Source organism: Artibeus jamaicensis, unplaced genomic scaffold (assembly GCF_021234435.1).
Source record: "Artibeus jamaicensis isolate MK-2021 breed Jamaican fruit bat unplaced genomic scaffold, CSHL_Jam_final contig_484, whole genome shotgun sequence".
Taxonomy (NCBI): Eukaryota; Metazoa; Chordata; class Mammalia; order Chiroptera; family Phyllostomidae; genus Artibeus; species Artibeus jamaicensis.
In genome coordinates this window covers 4,090,077-4,115,985 of record NW_026521859.1, presented here as the reverse complement: position 1 = coordinate 4,115,985, position 25,909 = coordinate 4,090,077, and the positions used below count along the sequence as shown (strand labels likewise).

At 37.3% G+C, this 25,909-nt stretch overlaps 1 protein-coding gene across 1 annotated transcript in view; it reads right to left on the bottom strand.

Annotated features, from left to right (window-relative positions):
• PKHD1 (PKHD1 ciliary IPT domain containing fibrocystin/polyductin) overlaps nt 1-25,909 on the bottom strand; it is a 461,864-nt gene that overhangs the window by 33,048 nt on the left and 402,907 nt on the right. The window contains exons 61-63 of the mRNA XM_053668316.1: nt 16,490-17,504; nt 4,971-5,106; nt 3,889-3,976 (exon numbers count right to left, since the gene is read on the bottom strand). Of these exons, the coding sequence (XP_053524291.1) occupies nt 3,889-3,976; nt 4,971-5,106; nt 16,490-17,504 (1,239 nt within the window). The remainder of the gene's footprint in view (nt 1-3,888; nt 3,977-4,970; nt 5,107-16,489; nt 17,505-25,909) is intronic.

Sequence of the window (25,909 nt, the reverse complement as noted above, 5' to 3'; positions counted from 1 at the left end):
CAACATTTTGGCATCTCTGGGCCACACTGGAAGAAGAGTTGTCTTGGACCATACATTAAATACACAAACACTAATAAAAACTGATGAGCAAAAAAAAAAGGTTTTAAGTAAATTTATGATTTTGTGTTTGGCTGTGTTCAGAGCCGTCCTGGGGTACAGATGACCTGGGGGCCATGGATTAGACATCCCTGATAGTAGCAGATGAGGTAGGTGAGTTTCAGTGGTCAGGTGATGGTAACTGATACAGGTATATATCACTAGAACATGAAAAAAACTGAACATTGATTATTTTTAGTGCTGTTGTGTTGAGATCAGAATTACTGTTGTATCTTATATGTTCCAGGCCACAATGCCAGCAACAGCTAAATGGCACTGAAGAATGGACAAAATGACATCATCAAAACACGCCATTGAATATTACCTCATAAGGCAGTCTTGAAAGTTTAATTTTTACATTACCCAACCTTAGATAGCTTTGTTTAATTATCTTACTATCTTAATAATGTAGCCTGTCTCTGGAAATTTGTATAGGAAACATTTTGGGTTGTCTTTTCCCCATAGGGGAGTTTCAGATTTAATTGCTTCGGTGAAGAAATCACCAAGAAGAACAAAAATATGAGTCAACAATATGGGTGTTACTTTCGCCAAAGTGAGTAAAATATCAATTGTATGAGGAGAAGAATGGAAGATATGGAAAGTCATTGAGGTGATTCTTATAAAATGAGCAGCAGCATTTGGACCTTTAAAATTGGGCTCTACAGAGAGAAAGTAGACAGGGTAAGGACAGTAACAAGGCTGTAGAAGTTTGGGGAAAATTATTTTTGTCCACAGGCTGAAAAGCTTTGGTTTCTTAATAAGTAGAGAAAGTAGAAAATTTATAGGCAAAAATAGTTGAAAAGCAACTTAAAAAGAGATAACAGTCAAATGTACAGCTCCAATAAGAAAACAACAGAATGAAACAAACTTTAAACAATAAAAGTTTTGAAGCTATGGAATATTTAATCATGAAATGTCAGTTGCCACTTCAGGAAAATTTTCACAAGGGGCTACTTCTGTGGTTCATTCTGTTTTCTAGAATGGATGAGGTATAGCTTACCACAAAAACAAAAATTATAATCTAAATAACATAGCAATTTTTTAAAATCCTGGGATTAACTTATTAAAAACTATGTTGAATAAGAATTCATTTTCTTAGAAATTTGATCATAACAATTTTATCTCCTTCATTTTTTAGGGACAGTAACAATAAAATAATGAAAAACAATATCCTCAGGAGAGGCAGGTATATTGTATGCCGGACAATAGAAATAATTTAGGCCCAAAGAAATGCAATTATCACGAGAGGCAAGATTTACCACTTCTATGATGAATTTATTCCTCTACATTTCAGCATTTCGTATATGTTACAAGAGCCATGCGAATGAACTTTGACATGTAGCCTGGGTAGAGTAAGAAATAACTGTAAAGTCATGGCCTTCCCTTGGAAACTAGCAATTTTGCAGATAGACTGATGTTTGAACTGGTAAGTCTTTTACAAGTTTGAAAAAAAAAATTACAGACAACCTAAAACCCATAGAAGTGTTTTAATTGGCTTATGAAGAAATCTGATAAGCTAACTTTTTAAAAGAATTATCAATACACCCTCTAATTTTGCTTTTGTTATCTGTGCTTTTGATATCATATCTATAAAACCTTTGCCAAGACCACTGTTGACAAGATTTTCTTCTATGTTTTCTTCTAGGAGTTTTATAATATCAGGTCTTATATTTAAGACTTTAATCCACTTTGAGTTGATTTTTTTTCTCCCATGTGGTATAAAGCAATGGCCCAACTTTATTCTTTTTTTGTTTTTTTGCACGTGGATATCCAGTTTTTCGAGCACCATTTGTTGAAGAGACTCTCTTCTTTTCATTGTGTGTTCTTGGCTCTCTTGTTAGTATCGGTCGACCACACATACATGGACTTATTTCTGGGCTCTCTGTTGTGTTTCATTGGTCTATAGGTCTGTATTTATGCAAGTACCATTCTGTTTTATTTACTAGAGTTTTATAATACATTTCAAAATTTGGACCATTGTGGCCTTGATGCCTCTGGTTTTGTTTTTATGTTTCAAAATGTTTTTGGTTATTTAGGATTTCTTTGTGGTTTCATATGAATTTTCTAATTTTTTTATAATTCTATAATAAATGTTATTGGGATTTTAATAGAGATCACATTGACTATGTAGATCATTTGGGGGTAGTATGGACATGTTAAACAAAATTAGACAAGTGGTATAACATCAAACTGAACATCTTCTCCATAGCAAAGCAAACAAACAGAGCAAAAAGGCAAACTATAGAATAAGAGAAAATATTTGCAAGCCATGTTTCTGATAAGGGTTACTTTCCAAAATATATAAGGTATTTCTACACCTTAATAACAAAAAACAAACAAACAAATAACCTTATTAAAAAATAACAACTCGAGCCCTGGCTCGTGTAGCTCAGTGGATTGAGCACAAGCCTGAGAATCAAAGGATCATGGTTCGATTCCCAGTCAGGTCACATGCCTGGGTTGCAAACCAGTTCCCATCATGGGATACACAAGAGGCAACCATACATTGATATTTTTCTCCTCTACTTCCCTTCCCCTCTAAAGATAAATAAATAAAATCTTTTTTTAAAGCAATTACAAAAATAACAACTTGATTAGACATTTCTTCAAAGAAACCTTACAAATAGCCAACCAGCATATGAAAAGATTCTCAGTATGACTAATCATCAGGGAAATGAAAATCAAAATCACAATGAGGTATTATCTTATACCTGTTAGGATGGTTATTATCAAAATACCAAAAGACAAGTGTCCGTGAGGATGTAGAGAAAGTTGAACTTGCATAGGAACTCTTAGAAACTGTTGTTGGGAATGCAAAATGGTTAAGTTGCTGTGGAAAACACTATGGATGTTACCCAAAAAATTAAAAATAGAAATATGAACAAGCAAGCTCACTCTGGGTACTTTGGCAAAAGAATTAAAATCAGGATCTCAAAGAGATAGCTGCACCCCATGTCATTTGCAGTACTATTCACACTTGCCAAGATATGAAAACAATCTAAGTGTCAATCAGCAGATGAACAGATAAAGAAAATATGGTATGCATGGACAAGGGAATATTATTCGGTCTTTAAAAAAGGAAATCCTGAAATATGTGACGACTTGGATGAACACTGAGAATAGTTATTCAAGGAAATAAGCCAGTCACAGAGGGACAAATACTGCAGGATTTCATCTATATGAGATATCTAAAATATTTAAACTCACAGAAGAATAAAATGATGCTTGTTTTCTTTTTACATTTTCACATGCACATGGTCCAGGGAAAGTAAATGAAGCTCAGCAATGGTACTGGAACTGCACAGAAAGGAAACAGAAAATAAAGGGGCAGAGGGGACAATGAACTTGAGCATCTGCTTTGGGCCAAGTGCTCTGCATTTGCCCTCACATTTTTCAACTGGCTCATCATTGGGAGCCAGTGTTTCTCCATAGAAACCACCTTGTATGGGTGACCTTGCTCCCTGGGTCAGTCCAGGATACTGTACCAAAAAAGCATTTGTCTTAGAGGACGTGCTCTTTTCTTTACACCGTTTTGGGGATACGGTTTGACAAAAACTCACCTTCATCACTCAGAGGATGGGAGGAGAGGAGGAGGTAGTTCCTGAAGAATTTACTGCTAGCCAAAACTTTCTTTTCATAGACAGTGGCGTTGTAGGCTGGGTATAAAGGATGTTTCTTTGAAATGATGGTGGATACTGAGTATTGCTGACCTTGCTATGAGTCCCTAATGGTTGCCAACATTTTCTGTGCAGATGCAGTAGTAACGGGTCTCTGAATGTCACAGGTACCTACCTTTCAGCACTGAACCTGATGTCCCTTCCAGAGAAACAGAAACAGCCCAAGGCTCATACGGCAGCCCCAAGCACTCCACTCTCCGATTCTGAAAATACAAAAAATAAAAAGGTAAAGTTGGATTCAAAAGAGGATCTGAATTTATCTAAAAAAAGAAGAGAATTCAGAATAGAATCTTTCATAAAGCACAAATTCAGTACGCACAAGTAAAGGGAGGAAAATAATAAATAAGCATTTTCTTTTTCATGTTAAGAACATATTACAATTAGCATATGGAAAGAAGAGAAGGACATTACTGCAGAAAACATTGGGCAAGGTGGTTAAGAGGAGAAAGGAGAGCTGAGTTCACGGAGGAGGAGTGGCATCGCGTGCTGATGGCTAACAGGGCAGGCAAGGTCAAGAGAAGGGAGCGGGAGAGTTGGGTGAGTGCCAGACTACATCAAAAGTGACAATTTCCAAGTGTGAACTTCAGCCCGATGGCCTTGTCCCTCTGCAAGCATCAGAAGATGCACTTTAAAAATAAAGAGTGGAAAACAGATTTAATTATCCTATTTCACTTAGTTTTCTTCCACGACTTTAGTAAATACAGAAAGATAAAATGGAGTCAGAGGACATGGCCACTGAAATGAGAATTAAGCACTGAACCCTCTTGTTAATGATTTACTTAAACCACATATAAGAGTAGTCATTTAAATAACATTAAAATACAACATAAAAATACAGCCGTGATGGCACAAACTCCTTCATTAGCATATAAAATTACTACTTCAGATGCAGATACACTTCTCTGAGAAGGCTAGATTTCTGAAAAGATATGAGAAACCTACTTCAAGAATTTGGTTGGGGAGGAGAAGTTTCAGAATTATATTTTTACCCATAACCAAATGCCGGCCACCCATGCAAAGTGGCAGGAAAGCAGGCTGTGAAATGGAAGGACGGTGACAGCCATAGTGAGACGTTCTCAGTGCACCAACTACCACACAGCGGGCACTCCGAAAAACTCGTGTCACGATAATGGAACCTACCCTGTGTGCTCAGTACGTCTCCCCGGCTTGAGAGATTGTCACCCATGAACAAGTTACCTGCTTGTCCAGGAAAATGAGCTGTGGTTGTACTGGAAGTTCTTTTCCCACTTCCCCATCTGAAGGCTGGGTTAGGACTGAAAGAGCATAGGGCCGAATATATATCGAGTTCCCAGCTTTCAAATTGCTTGTATTTCTGGTACATGTAAAACAAAATAGAATACATCTGTAAGATTATACATATCACTGCCATGGCTATTTTCTGCAGTACATTATTACCCGTGAAATATTAGCCTTGGCATCTAGAAACTTAACAATATACTTCATAGTGAACATTACCTTATAGCTGAAGAATAATTACCTCTTTATGCAATATGTTTGCTTAGCTCTAGTAAACAATGGACTGGGTGTGAGGGGATAGGGGCAGAACCATAAATTATGAACTTTGATGTTAATCACAGTTTATTAATATCAGCCCCCCAAAAGCCCCATTGAGGGAACTCAGAGGATGATACTTAGGTGGTGGGATGTGCTGAGGAGTCTAGTGGTCAACCAGCTCTCTCCCCAAAGACCCTGATTCTCAGGGCTGTCCTGTTTGCATGGCGTGAGTAGTTGCTCCATGGCTGATTCTGGGACCGAGATGACATCACCGAGCACCATGAGGAACCGCCCCAGAGCAAGCCCAGTGGGGCACCATTTGAAGCGCTACAGCTCATTCAGTCCTCACAGCAAACCACCACTCTCCCCCCCACTTATGCTCTCCACAGTGTGCTTGCACTAACGGTTTCAATAACTGTGCAATTCATTGATCGATTGATTTTACATGAAGGAAGCCCTTAGGGAGAATAATATTTATAGTGAATATGTGCTGAGTACTGTGTACCAGGTACTCTTCTAAGCTTTCCATGTACAAACTCACTGCATCTTTAAAATATTATGAAGTAGGTACTGTTACTTATACGTGAAGAGACTGAGGTCCAAAAAAGGGTAAAGTAACTGTCAAAGATTTTACAAAGAGCAAGGTTATGACCAAAGTGTAGAGCAGTCAACTAATGAGCTATATATTTTTTCACCCCTTTCAAGCACATTAATTGCTGGTGTGACTTAGCAAAAACATGGCATAAACAAATTAAAATGAAATGGTTATATAATTCATGATACCTTGAAACATTTTTTTCCTAGAGCTTTGGCATTTTTAATGACTAAGATAGCTTTATTAAAAGAATTATAGGCTCTGGCCTGGTAGCTTAGTTAGTTAGAGAGTTGTCCCAATATGCCAAGGTTGCGGGTTTGATCCCAGGTCAGGGCACATACAAGAATCAACCAATGAGTATATAAATAATGGAACAAAAAATCAATGTTTCTCTTTCTCTCTCTCTCAAATAAATAAATATAGTTTAAAAGAACATTATTTTAAAAAGAACATACAGTTTATGGATTATATATCTTTTGCCCCCTTGACCCTATTATGTATTACATGTAGTAGTTGCATAATAGATATTTAGCAATTAAACAAAAATACATAAACAGACTTTACACATCACATATATTGCGCTAATATGGAGCATCGCATGGTGACATCCTCAGTACATCCTTGGTCAGGTCTAACAAAAATGGATTTGATTGCAAAAAAAAAAAAAAAAAAGAAAAAGAAAAGTAGTCTGTCCTGCCCTCAATTAAATGCCTGTGAGTCAAACACTTTATGCCCTAACCTTTTTTTGTGTGTGTGTGTGTGAGGAGAAAAGGATAGAGTATTTATTTAACATGGAAAGTGTATGTTCGCTAAAGGTGACAACTAGTCCTAAAGAGAGGAAGCTGTGGAAGAGTAAATGCAGTGGATGGGGAAACATGACGTTTCTGTAGGAAGCAACCTCCCTCTCCCCTGAGAATCCTGGGCAGTGGGCAGGGTCGTCCTGAGAGCCCCCTTCGGTCGTCTACTGGCTGAGGCTCTGCTGCAGTTGTTCACTGGGAATCCAGCACACACACTAGAGCAATCATCACTTATAAGTTTGCTTAACCCGCGTGGGTAAAGCTCTCTTTTAATTTTTTTAAAGGGAATAACTTAAAACAGGTTTTTAAAATCTATGCTTTCAATTCTGTTCCTCTATGGGTCCCAGGTTATTGGAGAACTCTAACGTTGTTCCCAGATCTATTTCTCCCCTAACCTGGTTCTCAAATGCTTTCTGATGCAGGACGGCAGTCCGGCTAGCAGCGTGGGTTACAGAGACTGAGAGGGTCCGTCAGAGATCCTGACATAAGCACATTGGCGTCTACAGACGAAGGGATGGAAACCAACTGCCTGAACACCCGCTTAAAGGCCTCTCCCTGACACACTTTAAAGTTTATTGTGAGCAAACATCTCTTATTAAATGTAAACAGCATCTCACTGGAGGTCAGAGACTTGCTGCTACAGCATATCCCAAGGTAATACCACTTTAAGCTCCACATAAACTCTTAAGCAGTTTCTATCCTAAAACCTGACCGTAGGTGGTACAGTTTTTTACGATATGTTATAATAGTGCAATAAATCTGTTAGCTTAAAATCGAATCTCCGTGGCCTTTTAGAGAAATCATCATTAAATGCAGGGTCCTGTTAATGATGCCATCGAAGTGAAATTGTTTAATCTGCTAAGGGGGTGAAAGGTCACCAAATGAATTTTTTATAATACATCAACTTGACACGCAATAGGGAAAACTGTAATAGATAAAAGCAAAGGAAAAGGGCACTGTCTTCTTCTGATAGGTCAATAGCAGCCAAGAGAGTCACTCATCCACTTTCCTTTCACGATGGGGCTCCTTTTGCATTTAATATGGACACCCAATTAATACCTCAGCACCACCGACAACCTCATTTTAGGTGACTTATAGCAATTTCTCCCCCTTCCCTGAAATGAAAGTGATCACAATACATCATAGCATTGTGCGAATTAACGTTAATTGATTCAAGTTCCCAAGCAATGATGGGCCACTTATATAATCTAGGCGTTATTGGGTGCTAGAAGGGATAGAGGGAAGATTAGATTCCAGTGTCCGTTGCTGTGACGACGGGAGTCACCTGATGCCTTGTTAGACAGTTGTAAGGTTCTATTGCTGGCCCCAGTGGGGTCGTCAGTAAACTGGAGTGATGTCCAAACATCATTATACGCTGCTCCGATATTAAAGCAAAGGGATTAGCAACTTATTGCAAGCAACCTGGATTTGTCATTGTGCTGTCCTTATCCAATTTCCCACCGCTAATGTGACTATAGCCTCCGGGCAGAAAGACCTTCAGCCAAACTTTAAAAAATGGGGGAGGAAAGTTCCCTCCAACCCTCCCAGTTCTAACCACTATTTAACAGTTTCCCATACCCAGCCAGGTATGTGAAAGAATTTTTTTCCCCTTCAAGGCTTAAGTGCAAACTAAAAGAAAGATAAAGAGAATATAGAAATTTCCCAGTTCCAAAATCACCACCATGCACTTCAGCCTTTGTTTTTCAATTTGCCACATCCAAACTTCTTACCCTGTAAAGGGGTAGGTGGAGGCTGGGGTGGGGGGAGATTATTTCTATTTGTATGGTAAACCCGGTAAACAAATAAGCAAATAAATCCTATTGGTGAAAGGTTGTTCAGGGGAAGACCTATTGGGAGGGGTGAGTAGGGGGGGTTAAAGGTACTTTTGCACCCCATCTTTAATATTTGCCTCTTCAAAGTTACTAAGTCAAGTTCCTAGAGAAGAGGCCCATGTTTTAATTAAATGATTCAGGATGTCCTGAGCACTTTCAACCATTGTTAATTTAAATCGGCTAGATAGGGCAGAATCTGTATATGCCAGGAGGGAACTTGAATTCCCAAGGAGTTTGCAAGATTCTGTAGTCTGGAAGAGGGAAGTAAGTTCTCTAGTCGATTTAGTTCAACACACATGTGTTAGTCCTTCTACTATGTGCATACATTGTTCTAAGCACTGGGAGATATGCAAAGATAAATAAACACCATGAGCTCTGCCCTTCAGGAATGTTCTTTTGTATGATTGACTTTACCAGCTAACTTTCAGAGTTTGTAAGGTATGAATGACTTCACGGGCTAACTTTAAAAATTGACACATACCACTTTACTTATATGGTAGTCCCCTCTTTTCTACAGGGGATACGTTCCAAGAGCCCCTAGTGGAAGTCTGAAACTAGGGATAGTACTGAGCTCTACATCTCCTATTTCTTTCTCTTTTTTTAAATTCACGTATACCCTTTTACTTACAGGAAGCACTTTAAGGCTTCTCTTCGGTGTATCCAATTTGACACCATCCCTCTCCTGCAATTTGGGGTGTTACTTGCATGCAAACCCTGGAATATTGTGACAGTTGATCTGGTAACTTAGAAGGCTACTAAGTAACTAATGGGTGGGTGGTGTATACAGCATGGCTACACTGGACAAAAGGGTAATTCACATCCTGGGAGGGATGGAGTGGGGCAGTGAGATTCTATCACGTTTTAAAGTGGTATACAATCTAAAACTTGTAAGTTGTTTACTTACAGAGTTTTCTATTAAATACTTTTGAACCATGATTGACAGCAGGTAGCTGAAACCCCAGAAAGCAAAACTGAATAAGAGGGAAGTACTGTATTTCGTAGTTGTTTTGCTCCCTGTCAAGCCTAGCCAGACGCCCTTAGCTGCTGAGAACTCCTGAGAGACAAGAAATGTCTTATGATTCCACTATTTCCTTCCTGCGTTATAGCACAGTGGTTCCAGACTGGGCACATTGTAAGCATGCAATTTATATTACTATAGTAGCACCTCAACAAATCAGTACCCCCCCCCCCATGTACCACTTCTGCTCTGAGGCCATTAAATAAATGCCTTTGGAAAGCCACCGCCTATTTTGGACTGACTAATTTCAAGTTCTGGTACACTCCTCAATTGGTGTGCTTACTGCTATTCTCTAACACCATGAAACTCTTGAGGTTCTTTGGAATTATTCGTTTTGAACTGAGATTTGAGAGGCCTAGTGTATGTAGGCTGCAGTGTGCCAGGAGTATCTGCAGACCCAGAGTCAACACTACACAGCGTCCCACAAGATCAATTCAGAGGTCAAATCTATGCATTTTCTTTGGTATATCACTTAAAATAATGTTTTATAATAAATGTAGCATTTATATCTTATCTGGAGTAATGAAAACTCTGAACACATTTTTAAGGTCATGCACAAAATAGTCCAAATTTCCTGCATGTATTAGGGTGGTGTAGCAGTCAAAGTATGACTGGGAAAACAGAAACCACTCAAGATTTTTCCAATTAAAGAGATTTAACATAAGATATTGGTTACCAAGAGGATTAGAGTGGCAAAAAAGCCAATCGGGCTACTTTTCAATATTTGCAACTGGTACTTAATGTACATTGGTACTCTTGGGAATATAATATTAAGTTGAAGTCTTGACCACCTAATACACATTATATAAATACAAATCCAGGGTCTGGCAGAAATAACACCTGCTTGAGCATGGTTGGTAGGGTAATAATATGGGTGTAATGATTTATGGCTTTAGTTTGAACATTTCACCTACAAAGTCATATGGTGTGCTTGAGTGTGATATTGTTATGTTACAGAATTACATACTTATGATTTTGTAATAAAAAGGGGTGTAATTTGTGCTGGGCCCCTGTATATTCTTTAATTGTACCAGAAATTAAATTAATGGTTAATGAGGTTAATATTGAATTGATGATATCTTTTTAATAGATATAATGAGATTTAATACAATATTTTTATTAAATAAGTACATAAATTTTTTGCCTATTCATTAATTTCAAAATGTCTAGACTTTCATATAAGCTATATAAGTTTTGGACATAATAGCTGTTCAATTAATACTTGGTAAATTTAAAACATTGAAGTATAAGCTCTCATAAGTCTTCATTATATTTACTTACAACTTCATTGTCTGTACAAATAAATATAAATCACTTGATTTTAAGGTAGTAGGTTTCAGTTTTGTACTTAGAACTACATGTGCATGTGGGTAGGAAACTGCTGGGTGCAGATATGTCAACAGAAGCAATGAGTTACAATTAACATCCCATTTATAAGGAAAATAGCAGAAAAATATAAACTGCAGAGTAGAATTAAAGCTTTAGTGGTTTGGGGCCATTTAGTATAAGAACAATGGTCCCTAAGGGCATCGCTGTAGAAACAGGGCTGTAAAATAAATGATAGCTTTGAAAGTGGCCATGAATCATCAATAAAATGTGAATGATATTCTTTATTTCCCATATAATAAGGCTGGGTTATAATTTTTTAAAGTTTAAGTGATGAAAGCTTTAAAAAATACAGTGATAAAGAAACAATTTTTAATTAAATGAAAAGTTTGCTTATCCAGAGCATCTCATTTTCCCACAAAGCCACATATATGAATACCATTATGACAATCTTGCTATCCACCTAACTCAACAAAGTGGTGAATTTGCATTGTAGTAAAAGAAGAAATGGTACAGAAACATTCTTTGACAGCGAAGCCAGGGTTTTGCCATGAGGGAGACAAGAGACAAGCTGGATATTTAGGAATCTCTTCCACGATGAGCATTCTGACCCTCCCTCAGTGAAAGTTTTTGCTCTTGCATACTCCACACAGCTATTTCCTAGAGAGCAGGTGCCCAGAGGGCACAGAGAGATTACACAAGAGGAGATTGCTGAATGAGAATCAGTACCAATAGACTCATGTCACCAATTGTCTATCCTAGTTTTCTTCTCTGTTCTGAGCCAGCTTGAGAGGGTGCTACTTACAGAGAAGAAGGGAACTTAAATAGGTTACTTATATGATGGGTACAAGAACATACAAATACACACTCCCAAAGTGTCACCCTCAGTATATCTGTTTCTGGGGCCCAAAGTTCATGGCAATATCATAAAGAAGGAGCTTTAAGTGAGATAGCATATTAGTTTACCATTACTGCATAACAAATTATCGCAATCTTAGTTGCCTAAAATAACACAAATTTATTATCTCCAGGTTGTGGTTAACAGTTCAGACAGGCTTGGCTAAGTTTAATGCTCAGGTGGAGGCTTTTGGCAAGAATCCACTTCGGAATGCACTCGGATTGTCATAGAGTTTACTTCCTTGTGGCGGTAGATCGGGGTTTCCTTGCTGGCCGTCAGCCTATGTTGACTCTGTATTCTTTCAGTCCACCCACTTCCTCTCATGTGGTTCCTTCCATCTTAAAAGAAGCGACCCTTCAAGTCCTCTCACACTTTAAATCTCTCTGCATTCCTCTTCTGGCTTCTTATTTTGCCACAGCAGGTGAAAGCTCTCCACTTTTACGGGCTCATGTATTTAACTGGGTCCACCTACATAATCCTGGATTTCCTCTTGATCTTAAAATAAACTGTGCCATATAACATAGTGTATTCATAAAACTGCTATCTGATCATATTCACAGGTTTCTGGGATGGGGCAGCATGTCCTTGGGAGGCCATTCTAGAAATTCTGCCAACACCTAATTGCTTTGGCATTTCAATAGCTAAACTTGCATTAAAAATAGATATATTTAGCCTGGGCTATGTGGCTTAGTTCATTGGAGTGTCATCCCGTACTCTCTGATTTCTGATCAGGGCATGTGCCCAGGTTGCAGGTTTGATCCCCAGTTAGGATGCATACAGAGGCAACTGATCTGTTTCTCGTTCACACTGATATTTCTCACTCTCCTTTCCTCTCTTTCTAAAATCAATAAATAGATCCTTGGGCGAAAGTTACAAAAAAGAGATATATTTAATTTTATTATATGACAAAGATATTAATGATATTTTTATTAAGCAGGAGAAAGCAGGGAGAAGAAGGAAAGAAAGTTGGAGCCAAAAATCAAGTGTCTACTGAAAGAAAAGGAACCGATATAAAATGTGCCCTTCCAGGGTTCCAGATAAAAGCAAGAATACAGAAGTAAGAATCCCATGGGGAAATCCCAGTTTAAAAAGAACACCTTGAACATAGGTTTATTTCTGCTCCCTTTACTCCACTAAAATTACTTAAAAACTAAAATTGAATAAAAAATGTGTAAATAGTAGGAACTTTTTCTTTCTATTAGCCAAGTGCTGGAAGCTACCTAAGTGCCCATTAGTAAATGAATGGATCAAAAAACTATGCTATATTTACATGATGGAATACTATGCAACAGCAGCATGGGTGGAACTGGAGAGCATTATGCTAAGTGAAATAATCCAGGTGGTGAAAGACAAATACCATGTGATCTCACCTTTAAATGGAACCTAGTCAACAAAACAAACAAGCAAGCAAAATATAATCAGAGACATTGAAACTAAGAACAATCTGACAGTAACTAGAGGAGAGGTGAGAGGGGATAATGGGGGGGGGAGTGGGGAAGGGTTTTCAGGAACATGGACAAAACGAAGGTGGGGTGGAAGCAAGAGAGGGAGGTGGGGATCGCTGGGGTGGGGTGGGGAGTGGTGGGAAGGAAATGCAGATAACTGCAATTGAACAACAATAAAATAATTTTTAATAAATAAATAATTTCAGTAAAAGAAAAAAACTTGGCAAACTATTAAAACTATTCAAATCATGATACCAAGTGAAAACTCAGAAGTTTTCTAGTTAAAATAGTGGAAGAAAATGTTCATATTTTTTAATGCTTGGTAGAAAAAAAAAAGTGTGGAGATAAAAAAGGATAAAAATGCCAGAGGAAAACCGAACAACTGACAATAGAGATCAATGATACTTTGAAAGATGGAAAACTGGTTCATGGAACCGACTTAGCCAAGCAAGCCTGCTAAAATCCAGGCGCCTCTAGAGGAGGATCGAGCCCAATTCACAGTGCATTATTTAATTAAAATGTAGGTAGCATTCTATCTCTCCCTGCACAGCAGAAGTTGCAGCTTTTCCAAAGCAGGAAATACTCCCCTTGAAAAGTAAATATTTAATATGGTCTCAATTTATTGAATGCATACAATCCCAGTAAATTAACAAGGGTAAACCTCTCAGGAACATCCTTGGTACTTATCACTGAAAGCCCTGTACTGTCTCAAGGTCAATTCATTAGGTTGTTAATGTCTGATCAAAGTTGAAAAAACAGGACTAGCCTTAGGGTTTGCACAGGGGTTCAGGGTTGTTTAACACTGTGCAATTCTTAGGACCATGGGAAGCCTTGCTAATTCTCATTCAGTTCCTTAGGACATGGTATATTTCATTCTGCAGAATTTATTCAGATATATTTAAGAAGCATCCTTTCCTTATCTTCAAATTATTTGCTTTTTTGGCCTTATGTCTAGATTTTTTCTTAAAATACTATAAAAATTGAGAGAAATGAGGAATACACTCCAACAGAAAATTGATGCAATAATGTACATAGTTTCTTATTAAATCAGAAATATCTTAGTCAAAGTTGAAAACATCGTGGCTATGCCTCCAAAGATGGGAGGCAACAAAGGTCATCTTTTTTCCTGAAGCTATCACACATTCTTATAATAGAATGATATTCCCACACTTATGTGCGTGTACCTAAACGTGTGCTCAGTCTGCTCTCTTTACTGGGTTCCTCTGTTACAGCTCCATTGCTTCTATTCTTTGACTTTTCCCTTCTTTTTGTTAAAATCTAAATATTCACTGAGACTTTATATTGTACATATAAAGTTCAATAATGAATTCAATATTGAATATGTTCAATAATATAATATATATTCCATATATATGTGTATACACATATATGTAAACATTGGTCATTTTAAGTGGCAACCTATTGGGAGAGCTCAGTACTGTAAAATCTAAATAAAATTTAGCAAAGGACTAGCTCTTTTTCTCCTTAGTCACCCACACATATAAGAACCGAGTAGGATCTAAATGAAATTGGGCTAAAGGGAAGAAACCATATTTACACATAAGCTGAGATGCATTAGCATGATTTTTTTTCAGATTCAATAAACATCACTTATAAATGAGGGTTTAGAGGTTGGTTAAAAAAAATCTAAGATTGAATAGATTTTGCACAATCATGTAACCAGGAATATGTTTTAATTCTAAGCTGATAAGTCACCAATTCTTCAAATCAACCAGAGTCCAGAAAAAATTGCTTGAGCTTTCTTTTTATATATTCTATACATATTAATGTACTGTTGAAAAGAAGAACACTTATCTCCTTTGTAAAGACATAAAATATAATACACTAAGCTTCCACACAAATATGTTGCCCTGTTTATGAAAAGGCAATCAATGTTGAATATGCCTCAAAATGTAAAGATATTACTTTTTGCTTTTGCTGTTTATAGTAAATTCCACATTCATCGGAGATTATTGTACAGGAGTAACTAATATCTGTTAAATAGTAATGAGTATTATTGCTAATTTATTAGCATTACCACTTATAAGATGAAAAAGCACTTAACAATAGAATAATCTAAAAGAATATCAATGCTCTTAAATACCATTGAGTAATATAGCTCAGAATCTAAATAAGTTTACTTGCTTCAAGGCACCCAATATCACCTCAAAAGGTGCATGGTTTTGAGCTTATCCTTTCCAGTGGCAAAGACAAATTTACAGAGAATATCCATGTTGCCCAATCTGAGCCCTCTACAACCAAGCAGCATGCATTTATGAAGTGGTTACTTTTAGATATTTTTTCTAAGCATTATGACAATCTCATATTGTCTCTCGGTCTTGGATATCATTTTTGGCTCTTTTGTATCTGCTAAAAATTAAAGCCTGGGACTTTCAGCAGCCTTGCCCCCATGGCAGATGGCTTAGATGAACTTGGGGTTCATTCCTTGGCTAATTAGTCTATAAAATTGAGAATTATTTACCCTTGCCTTTCCTTAACATACACTTCACATACTTCATTTACTAAGCTCAGAGGAGCATTCAGGTAAATTTACTTCTGAAATGTGTGTTGAACAGAAATCTAGTGGAGAACTTCAAAATACAAGCTTGTAGAGTCAGAAGGCACAGCATAAAGGACTTTACAGACTCTACATGGGTCCGCGCCAGAAACAGGTGTGGCCTCAGTGGTGCTCCTGCCTCACACAGTTTGACAAAGACATCCTTTCAGAGCTTCAGAATCCTAGTTTAAATAGAGCCCAATCAGGGTCAAGGCTTTAGCCCAGTAAACTCTCGATCATCCCTCCAACATGTTCCAAAGTGTAAGTCCTTTCCCAGTCCTTATAGGCAGAATTATTATCATCCCCCTCAGTACTGAAGTTTTAGCTCATAGCCCTATGGAATTGTTATAGGTCATGTTTTTGTTCATATTTATTTCACCTTAGCAACTCCAGAATCTAGCCCACTGCTTAGATTCATTACTTGAATAAATAAATAATCAAATGAATTGAAAATAAGTTGCTTTAGAAAAATCTCTTCCTACATGCTTTTCACCTTAAGGTACCAAAATATAATTTCTTCAACCACCGAGGGAATAGAACAATCATAAAAATATATAGAGAGGTAATAATGAATTTTAAAATTGAGAATTTAAGTCTATAAATAGCTCTTTCAGTTTTTATTCTTATTTTAAGAAGCAGAAAGGTTATGTGATTCAGTATAAATAGATTGACATTTGCAATAGGCACCCAAGAAATCAGCCCTAATTTGAATGTTATTATAGTTAGTACTTACCCATAGCCAATGGCTCCCTCTGAGTGAGTCACCAGTAATGCCCCAATGGTCATATTCAGGGCATTCTCTAGTACTCCAGTCTGTTGAGCAGTGATAATCTGGTGAGCCAAATTCTGTAATGTATTACTTGATAAGGATGGAATCAGTCCAGTGCTGCTTACTGTTGGCAGATCACCAATTTCAATGACCATCACTTTTGAGATAGTTTCCATGGTGGCTGGTGGTGGGAGCCCATATGAGTTCATTTCCATCATGAGAGGTCTACGTTGACCAACTCGATAATGACTGGCACAAGTCACGGTTGGGCAATTACGCTTTCTTTTTGCTCTACCGTCAGCAATGGCCTTTAAGGTTACTTCATTGCCGGGCATGTCGTGAATAAATCTTATTTGGTCTTGGCTAACCTGCAAGAAGTCAGTTAGTCTCTCAAGCATCATGATTTCCCAGCCTTTTTCTAGGACTGAAAACATCACAGTGAAGGCCAAATGGATGGACACACCTGAACGTATTTCAATGGGCTCCTCTCCTTGTAGAACAACATACAAGAGGTTATCCACGATGCTGAAATAGTTGGAACCAATAGGCTTATCCAGCAATGAGGAAGTTGATTGAACTTGAGTAGGTGGAATGAAACTTTCCCTTAAGAAAACATGGGGGCTCTGGAGTTCATGGTAGAATACAGCCAACAGAAGCTTGGAGGCACTTTTGTTCCCCAGTAGAAAAAACCTCAAAACTTGAGGTGTCTGATCCACAAAGCAGACCTTAGTGGTTTCCCTGGTGGGTAAAATGGAATAGAAAGTAGATGCAGACCCTGAAACGGAGCAGGAAGTGTTGGCATTCACACTGCTAAAGATGTCAACAAAACCACTAGTCACGGATACAACAGGATATAACTTCCTCATTGTCCAAGGGGCATCAACATTGTCAAGAATTAAGATCACTTGGTCGGTCTGTTTGCAGATGTAGCCTTGTATCAGAGATCTGTATGTGCATTTCTGTTCTTCTCTGAATGTACCTATAAAATAAATGAAAGTAAACAGGTGACAATATGAACCACAATCTCTCAAAGATGATTTGCATGGTCATCTGTAACCTCATGAAATATTTATTGAACACTTTGGTGTGCTAGATACTGAGAATGCAAAGGAATCTTGGGCAAAATGTGAAAGGTACATACACTAAATAATAGCTATTTAATATAATTTAAATGTCTATGTTATACATGTAATTTAAAATTAATAATGATTATAATACCTAAGTGTAAAAATAGTGAATAAATAAAATAATTTTAAAAATAATAATTACTAAGATTTCCATAATGAAAAAAGAAAAATGGGAGAGCATGAGGTAATATTTGAATCAATGGGTAAAGAAGTAAGTCAAGGGAGCTGGAGCAGAGAATGTACAGAAGTGTATTAAAAGTGAAGAGGTATATTCTGACCAGATTGTGAAAGAGTTTTTATGTCAGACTACAGCATTTTCTCATGCTTTCTTTCTCTCTAAATGAAGAGTAAAGAAATATAAGAAGAAGAAAAAAGTAATAATTTGGGGGGAGTTGGAGATAATCAAGGCTAATAAGAATATTTTTACAAAGCGTCACCCACTAATCCTGCCATTCCTAATCCTCCTGTCTATGAACCTAGAGTAGCTCTCGCTCCAAGTCCACGGTGATGCTTTATCTTCCCATAAATAATTCCTCTGATTTAAAATTGACATTCACAAAGTCTTCTTGTATTGTCTTATAGATATTTAAATTTGCCTTATTATAAATTCATAAAAGTTGCTTAAGTATTGGGGTAGCAACAAGAACTCAAATTATTACTAATACAGGACATTCTAAATTTGAGCATGATCTGGCCTCCTCCTACACCCTTTCTTCCATTTGATATGATTAGAAATCTGTGCCAAAATTGCCGATATATAAAAAATTTAATTACCAAAATGTGACGTCAAGAGTGGGGCACACGGTTTACTCGTGCCTCACAATAACATCAACCACAATGAAAATTATAAGGGAAATTGTTAAATATTTTAAGCTAAATGATAAAATTTTAGCATATCAAAATTTGTGGGATGAAGTAAAACAGTACATTGAAGGTAATTTATAATGTTAAATGCTTAAATTACAAGAAGAATTATCTCAGAACAATGCCTTATACCACTACCTTAAAAATTTAGGTAGCAGTATAAGAGCAAAGCTAATCCAAAATAAGTAATAATAAAGGAAATAATAAATATAACAGCAGAAATCAATGAAATAGAATAGAAACAAACAAAACCAGAGGATGTGAGCAAAGCTAAAATTTGCTTCTTGGAAAATATCAACAAACTGAATAACCCCTCACTAGACTGTTCAAGATACAAAGAAAGAGAGCACAAATCTCCAATTTCAAGAATTTTTATTCTTGAAAATATTAATCCTTGAAGGATTAATATTACAGAGCCCATGGACAAAGATTGAAGCTATAACAAATGTATGCCAACAAATTCAACAACTTAAGTAAAACAAAAATTTCTCAACAACTGACATAAGGTAAAACATAAAACTTGAATTGTTACTATGTCTCTTTAAAAAATTGAATTTACTAACTTGAATACTAAATTACTAATTTCAATAAAGATTTAATAATCAAATATCAATGAATGGTCACTTTTATACAGTGTTTTTTCTCCCTATAGTCCTGTAATACGGAAATGCTGATGTTAGATCAAGTATCATCTTCCAAAGCATGGAACCAGTATGAAGACATGATCTAAATAGCTAAATAGAATTATTTGCATGATCTGAATAGCACAATAGCCACTGTGCTTTGAGACCCTAATGCAGAGACTTTACTCTACTTTGACACTCTACTACCAGTGCTATACACTTTCCAAAAAAGATAGTTCCCCTTCTCTAAACACTGTATGGCTCACTCTAACTTGCACGCAGTTTTTTCCTAGCTGTGTTGATGCCATTGATCAATTATACACATTCCATCTGATTTTAGATCTCTGCCTTGTTCTTCCTTCTCATGCAAAAGGTATACCATCTTCTACAGTGACTCCTATAGACTGCTAAGTTCTTGGGACTGTCCCTAAATAGAATAATTATTCTCTTAGTTAATATGATCCTCAATTATTCCCTGCTACTAACTGAGTGTATGTACTTTAATAACTTACATTAACTTAGTAGGCGTCAGTGTCCTTACTGGGTTATTTCTCAGAGCCACAGACTATATCTCATATTTAAATTACTACAGGGCTTAGCAAACTACCTCACACACAATAGATGCTCCTTAATATGTATTAATTTTGTGTAACGTCTTTTTAAAAACTGATATTCTTTAAATAATTTGTCTATTCTTGCCAGGTGTCTAGTTATAAGATTATTATTCTATGATTCAAATGCATTTTACACCAGCTCGTCAGAACAATATTAACAGCATATACTACACAAATTTATTATGAGAACTGCCCCATGAATTGATACTAATATGATAACTCCATATGGTGACAACAGATATTTTACATAAAACCATAAGATTAAAATTATTGCTAACTATATTTATAAAAATTTTTCTTCTGTTCTAGAATCATAACTAATTGCAAAAAACTGTCATGACAAAATATTTTGTTCTTGATTAATTTGTTAATTCATTAAATAACTACACATGTAGGAATGTGAATTTTTCCTTCTTTACTTCTAGTCCTCATGTCGGATGCTTTCTAAGGCTAAACTGGACCATCCAAAAATGGACCATCTATAATGTGATTCAAAGATTGTTTAGGAGCAATAAGGTACAGGAGCTATTCTAGTGGAATGCATACCTTCAAAGCAGTCCAGTGACCGAGTTCCTTCTACTTACTTATTTATTCATATATTCCTCCTAGAAACTAGTCTACTAAAGGCTGGACCCTCAAGTCACCTCTGTCCTTAGGTCCCAAATCTCCTATTCTTGTATTTAGCAGTGACATTGTATGGGGCAGAGAATGACTAACTACCCATATTAGAGGCAGGACCTCAAGAGGGGAAGAGAGGAATGGAGGAGAGAAGGGTCTGGGTCAGGAGGGCCCCAGAAGGTTTGAATGTGAGGGACAGAGAGTGCACAATGTCTGCTGAATGTGTTGCAGAGCGTATGCACACCCTAGAGGGTCTAGGACTCAGGTCCAGTGCCCATGAGCAAGCTCAGGAATAAGGTGAGAGTGTAAAAAGTCACTGTCAAAGCTTTGTAACTTACTGGAATTTTGTATGAGCTGAATTTTAACTCTAGAAACTGAGGCCAGGATTCACTAAACATTTATTGGGATTCCTTGCATATGCTTAACTTGCTGCCAGTAAGAAGATTTTGTTATTCTATATCACTTTTTTCTTTGGTAAAAAGGGAGTCATGTGATGTTAAGAACTGTGATGTTATTCAGGATACCCACCAGGGACATATGGCTACTCCAATATGTGTCAGTTATTTGCTTGTTATATTCCTGATTTCAGAGTAATTAGTGTACTGCCAATTAAGGGTATTGTTTTTATTCCTAATTTATTCCTTTTCTATGTTCTGAGACTCTGTGTATGAACTTTACTATGAAAAGAACACATACATGTGCTCTGATTTCTGAGAATTTTGGTTGAAGACTTACCATTATGATCCTCATGAAGTCAAAAAAATAGTATCTCCTAATTTAAATAAAAAGAGTTTGATGAAATGTTGGTTATTTTAAAGTGTCCTCTTCACACCTTCCTTCCCATACTCTCACCAAATAGAGGACATACCCATTTGGTTCAATGTGACTCTAATGACTATTTAAATTACTTCTTTGGTTCAGCTCTCCTTGACAAAATATAAAATAAATAAAATAATTTCTCTTCAAAACCATGTACTCTTTACAATTTTTGCTATCCTAGAAATAAGACTGTAGAGAAAAATCTGTAATGAATGAGATAATTATATTTGAATGCTACCAGCCTTAAGAAGAATATAGTGTTTTTCTAGCCCCACGTGTCTCCGAAGTCAGAGCTGAGGTCACTGTGATGGTAGCATGAGAATGATGATTGGGAAAGGACAGCCCCAAACCTCTTTGTAAAGGCGATACATCTGTCTGTATGTAGCATCTACCCTCCGGGGAAAGATGATTTATATAGGATCCATAATTATAGTTAACTAGAAAATCCTTTTACAAAGGAAGTTAAAATAGAAAAAAAGAATTATTCCAATAAACAACTATATAGTCACCTCTGGTAGTACAGGCTTACTTCTAGTGTGGATTTCTACCTTAGAGTTTTGACAATAAGGATTTTATACAAAGGGCATGTCCTATGTAAGCTGAGAAGTAGGTTCTTTGAAAATAATAATTATTAAAATTGATTGAAATAAATCTGCCTGGCATTCAAGATGGGTTTGTGAAATGCTGCTAATGCACAACTATGGTAGTTCAGAGCGTCATAAAATATACCTGGAAAAAAGTCAGATAGTCATGATGAGGCACGAGCTGAAATTATGTAGATGAGATGAAATGCATAAAAAAGGAGAGACTGACATTGGAGGAAGTGGGTGAATGACAGACTATACTCCATGAGCAGCTAAGGGAGAACAGGGTTCCAGAACTCTTCAAAACCAGTCGGATTTAATAGGTCAAAGACTCCACCTCCCTGAGCAAGGCAGAGGACAGAATGTGTTCTTGCAAGTGAAGGAGGGTGGGAGATTAAAGTCCCTCTTAGCTGCTGGGACAAGTGAGGCAAAGAAAGGTCATCGACTGAAAGTCAAACAGGAGGGTGCGTGCTGGGAGTTGCGATGAAGGGGAAGAGGATGAGTGGATTGTTAGTAGACTGAGAAAATAGTATGAAGTTGTCATTTGAAAGAGGGTGAACCAACTGTTCTGGATATCACTGCTTACACTATGTTGAGGAACCTTTCTATAAAAGTAGATACAAAATTATGAAATCAAAATTAGAAATAAGAGTAAATGTATATTATTTAATATGAGAAAAAATCCCGATTATAAATTTAAACCTCATAAGCACCATAAACATGGTAAAATCTAGGGAAAGGTAATATTATTAATTAATTACCCAACACACCCCTGCATTACTTTTTCCTATATTTTTGTTGCATGCTTTTGTGCACCTTCTTCATACAACAACAATATTGTAATATTTTCTATAGAGGGAATAGAAAGATAATTCCGCCTTTTCATTAGGCTGGCTAATGCTAGCCTGGATTACGGTGGTTTAGAAAAGTTACTTTCAGCTTCACAACTCATAAACGGTAATGTGAAAATGTTTAGGATCATTGTACAATATGAGAGATTTCCTAGGAAGGTTTTCTCATGTATGAGCCTTATTATTTGAAAAAAATTTGCACAGAGTAACTTTTACAACACTGTCACTTGAAAAATACTTCTCTACCTCTCATTTTCTCCTCATGCCCTAGGATACATTCATATCACAGGGTGATCCTGTGTGTCATAGCATGATAAATTGACATGGGCGGCTAGCAGCAGTGATTGTGAACCACAAAAGCCACACCCTAGTAAACCTGTATCAAATGAATGTCCAACTCAACGTCTCAGCTAGATCCTGAAAATGCTTGTGGTTACTTCAATGTCACCCAACTTCATAGTACTTATGATAGAGAATTTAGAGTGGTAAAAGAGTATTACTTTAAATTTTAGTTAAAAATATCTCAATTTTGCAAATTTTACAAAAACATAGGGCTTTGCAAATGCATTGTTAGGATTCTGTTTGAAGTCTTGGAAGTGGCCATCTGTGTAAGTGAGGAACCTGAAATCTAAACTTGATCCGCTTCATGTGACCTCCTGGAAACCTAACTCAACCCATGTTGTAGAGGGTGGATGGGCACATGCCTTGGATATAACTAGTAAATTGGCATTCACAAACAGGATTGGCATCCACAAACAGAAACTCAACTGGAAGTTGTGTTTCTGCCTGTAATTGACAAGAAGGGACAGAGGGTCACAGGTATTAAAAATATTTGCGAATAGCTAATTACAATGAAGCGTAGCATACCTCAGCTGCATAAAGAAGGGAATAAAATGAAACATGCTTATATCTGTCAAATAAAGGCATGTGGCAGTGGATTTAATGCCCCAAGGAAAGGGCTCTTGAAGAACTGAGCTGGAAATACATGAGTCATAGTCAGAGAGTGGGACACCCGAGTTTATGATTTTGAAAGTTGATGGTGATAGCACTGTCAGTTCTATGATTGTGATAATGAATGGTAAGGCAAAATGGAAAAAGGATTCTTAAAAAAGTAACAACACCAACTAACACTTAGGACTTTCTCTGTGTCAGGTATTTTCCTGGACAAGCTTTGACAATGAAGTGAAGAGTAAGAGTGTGAAAGTGCAAACAGACCGTGGCTACACTATATATAAAAATAAACCTCTGACCCACAATTTACATTGAACAGTACAAGAAGCCAGCCCATTATCAGCAGCAACCAGTCCAGTATGCCCAAATGTTAACCCTGAAATAATTGGCATAAAATAGCCAGTACTTAACAACTGTCAGCTGCCCTGTTTTTTCCTTCCTTCCTTCCTTCCTTCCTTCCTTCCTTCCTTCCTTCCTTCCTTCCTTCCTTCCTTCCTTCCTCCCTCCCTCCCTCCCTCTCTTCCTTCCTTCCTTTTTCCCTCTTTCCTCTTTCCTAACATCCTTTACCCAACATGTAATAGCATGTATAATTATCCTTAATTCATAGATAGAAAAATTGACTCAGCAATTTTAACTCACATAATTACTTAGTAATAGTGATGAGGAAGAGATAGAAGAGAAAAGCATATTTCTAAACTGTTACCTATGCCTGACAAAATCCAGTGTAATCTGAACAACTTCCTTGTGGGTTATATTTAGATCCCTTCCTTGTAGGGTCTGCTGTGGTGACGAGCACTGTGAGAGAGGCGCTGTAATGATCAGGCGCTCTCCCTAATACAATCTGCTGAAAGGAACTCACAGAAAGGTTTTTAGTAACATGCTTGGTGAGATTTCATTTGCTTTTTTTTACATTGCTATTTGGAATTTTTAATATTTTAGCATACTATCCTAGAAGTATAAACATACTGCCAAAAAATTAACAAAGGCGATAGCCTAACAATGATCTGCAAGTAACATTAGAATAAGCGACATTAATTATTTACTTTTATAGACAAACTTGGAATCCTGGTGTTCATATATAAGAAATTTTATTGTTATTTCTCCAGAATTTTCCAACAACGAAGAGATGGGGTGGTTTATCAGTATCCTACCATCTATTTTCCTATTTCACCTTCAGGGTTAATCAACGCTAGCATGTTAATTTTGATGTGAAGCAAATATAAAGCACAACATGTAAGCAACGCTTTGGGGTTCCAGAGTTGCTAATTGGGTACAGTTATTAATTGCAGGAAAGAATACAAATTAACCTCTTAAGACAGGGCTCTGCACACAGCCAGATGGGCGCCATGGGTCACTGTCCCAGCCACAGCTGGCAGAAGCCCACAGGGACAGTCCTGTTCCTTCCGAAGAGGGTTCTATCTTTCCCCCCTTGGATTTCTTTCCTTCCTACTTCTCTCACTTGGTGAAGGCTTTGTTTTGAATAATGATTATCTTTCTCACTTGTTCTTGCCTTTTCTTTTCCCACCTCTCCAAATGGCTTTAAATGCCAGTCACAATTTTTGTGGCCTGCAATTCTGATCACTTTTAAATGAAACCCATGCTGGCTTTGGTAATCATAATGTCATTTACAATTTACCACTAAACACGTTTATTCAGTTAGTAGCACACTGGAGAAAGAGAACTCCATATGAACTCACCGTGAAAAGCCTAATCTGATTATTTCCTCATGAAAATCCAGGCAGGGGTGCTTGTAAGAGGGGCTAAGAGAGGAAGGTGGGGGGAGGGAAGCAAGGTCTGGCCACAGCTGACTTTCATAATCAATGTGAATAGATAAGTGACACAGCCTGTCAGGGGCGGCCGCCCAGTCACCCCAGGGCATGCCTCTCAAAAAGGCAAGAGTGGACAGGACTTAATAAATGCTGAGTGACCACTGAGTATTGGCTTGGCATATGCTATTGCATTCAAGATGGACGAGAACAGTGATAAAGTCCAGAAGCTCTTCTCTGAGTGGGGGAAATTAGATTAAGCAGGTTGTGTTTGTGTCCGTGTGTGCACATGAGCACTTGCTTTGTGTATACTTTAACGTCCTAAAATAGCCTAGGCACACAATACGCTCTGCCCGTGTTTCCCTAGATCAGAAACCAGAGACCTAAAAACGAAGAGAGAAGGCAAGTCAGGTACGTCTGATGAGGAGGAGGAAGAGGAGATGGTGCACACGCGTGTGTGTTCACTCAGGTTGCTTCCAGGGTTCTAACACATATTAACTTTGTGTCAATATTTTGTCCTTCCTGTCGTGAAATGAGGATTTTCCACCTCATTTCACATTTGAAAAG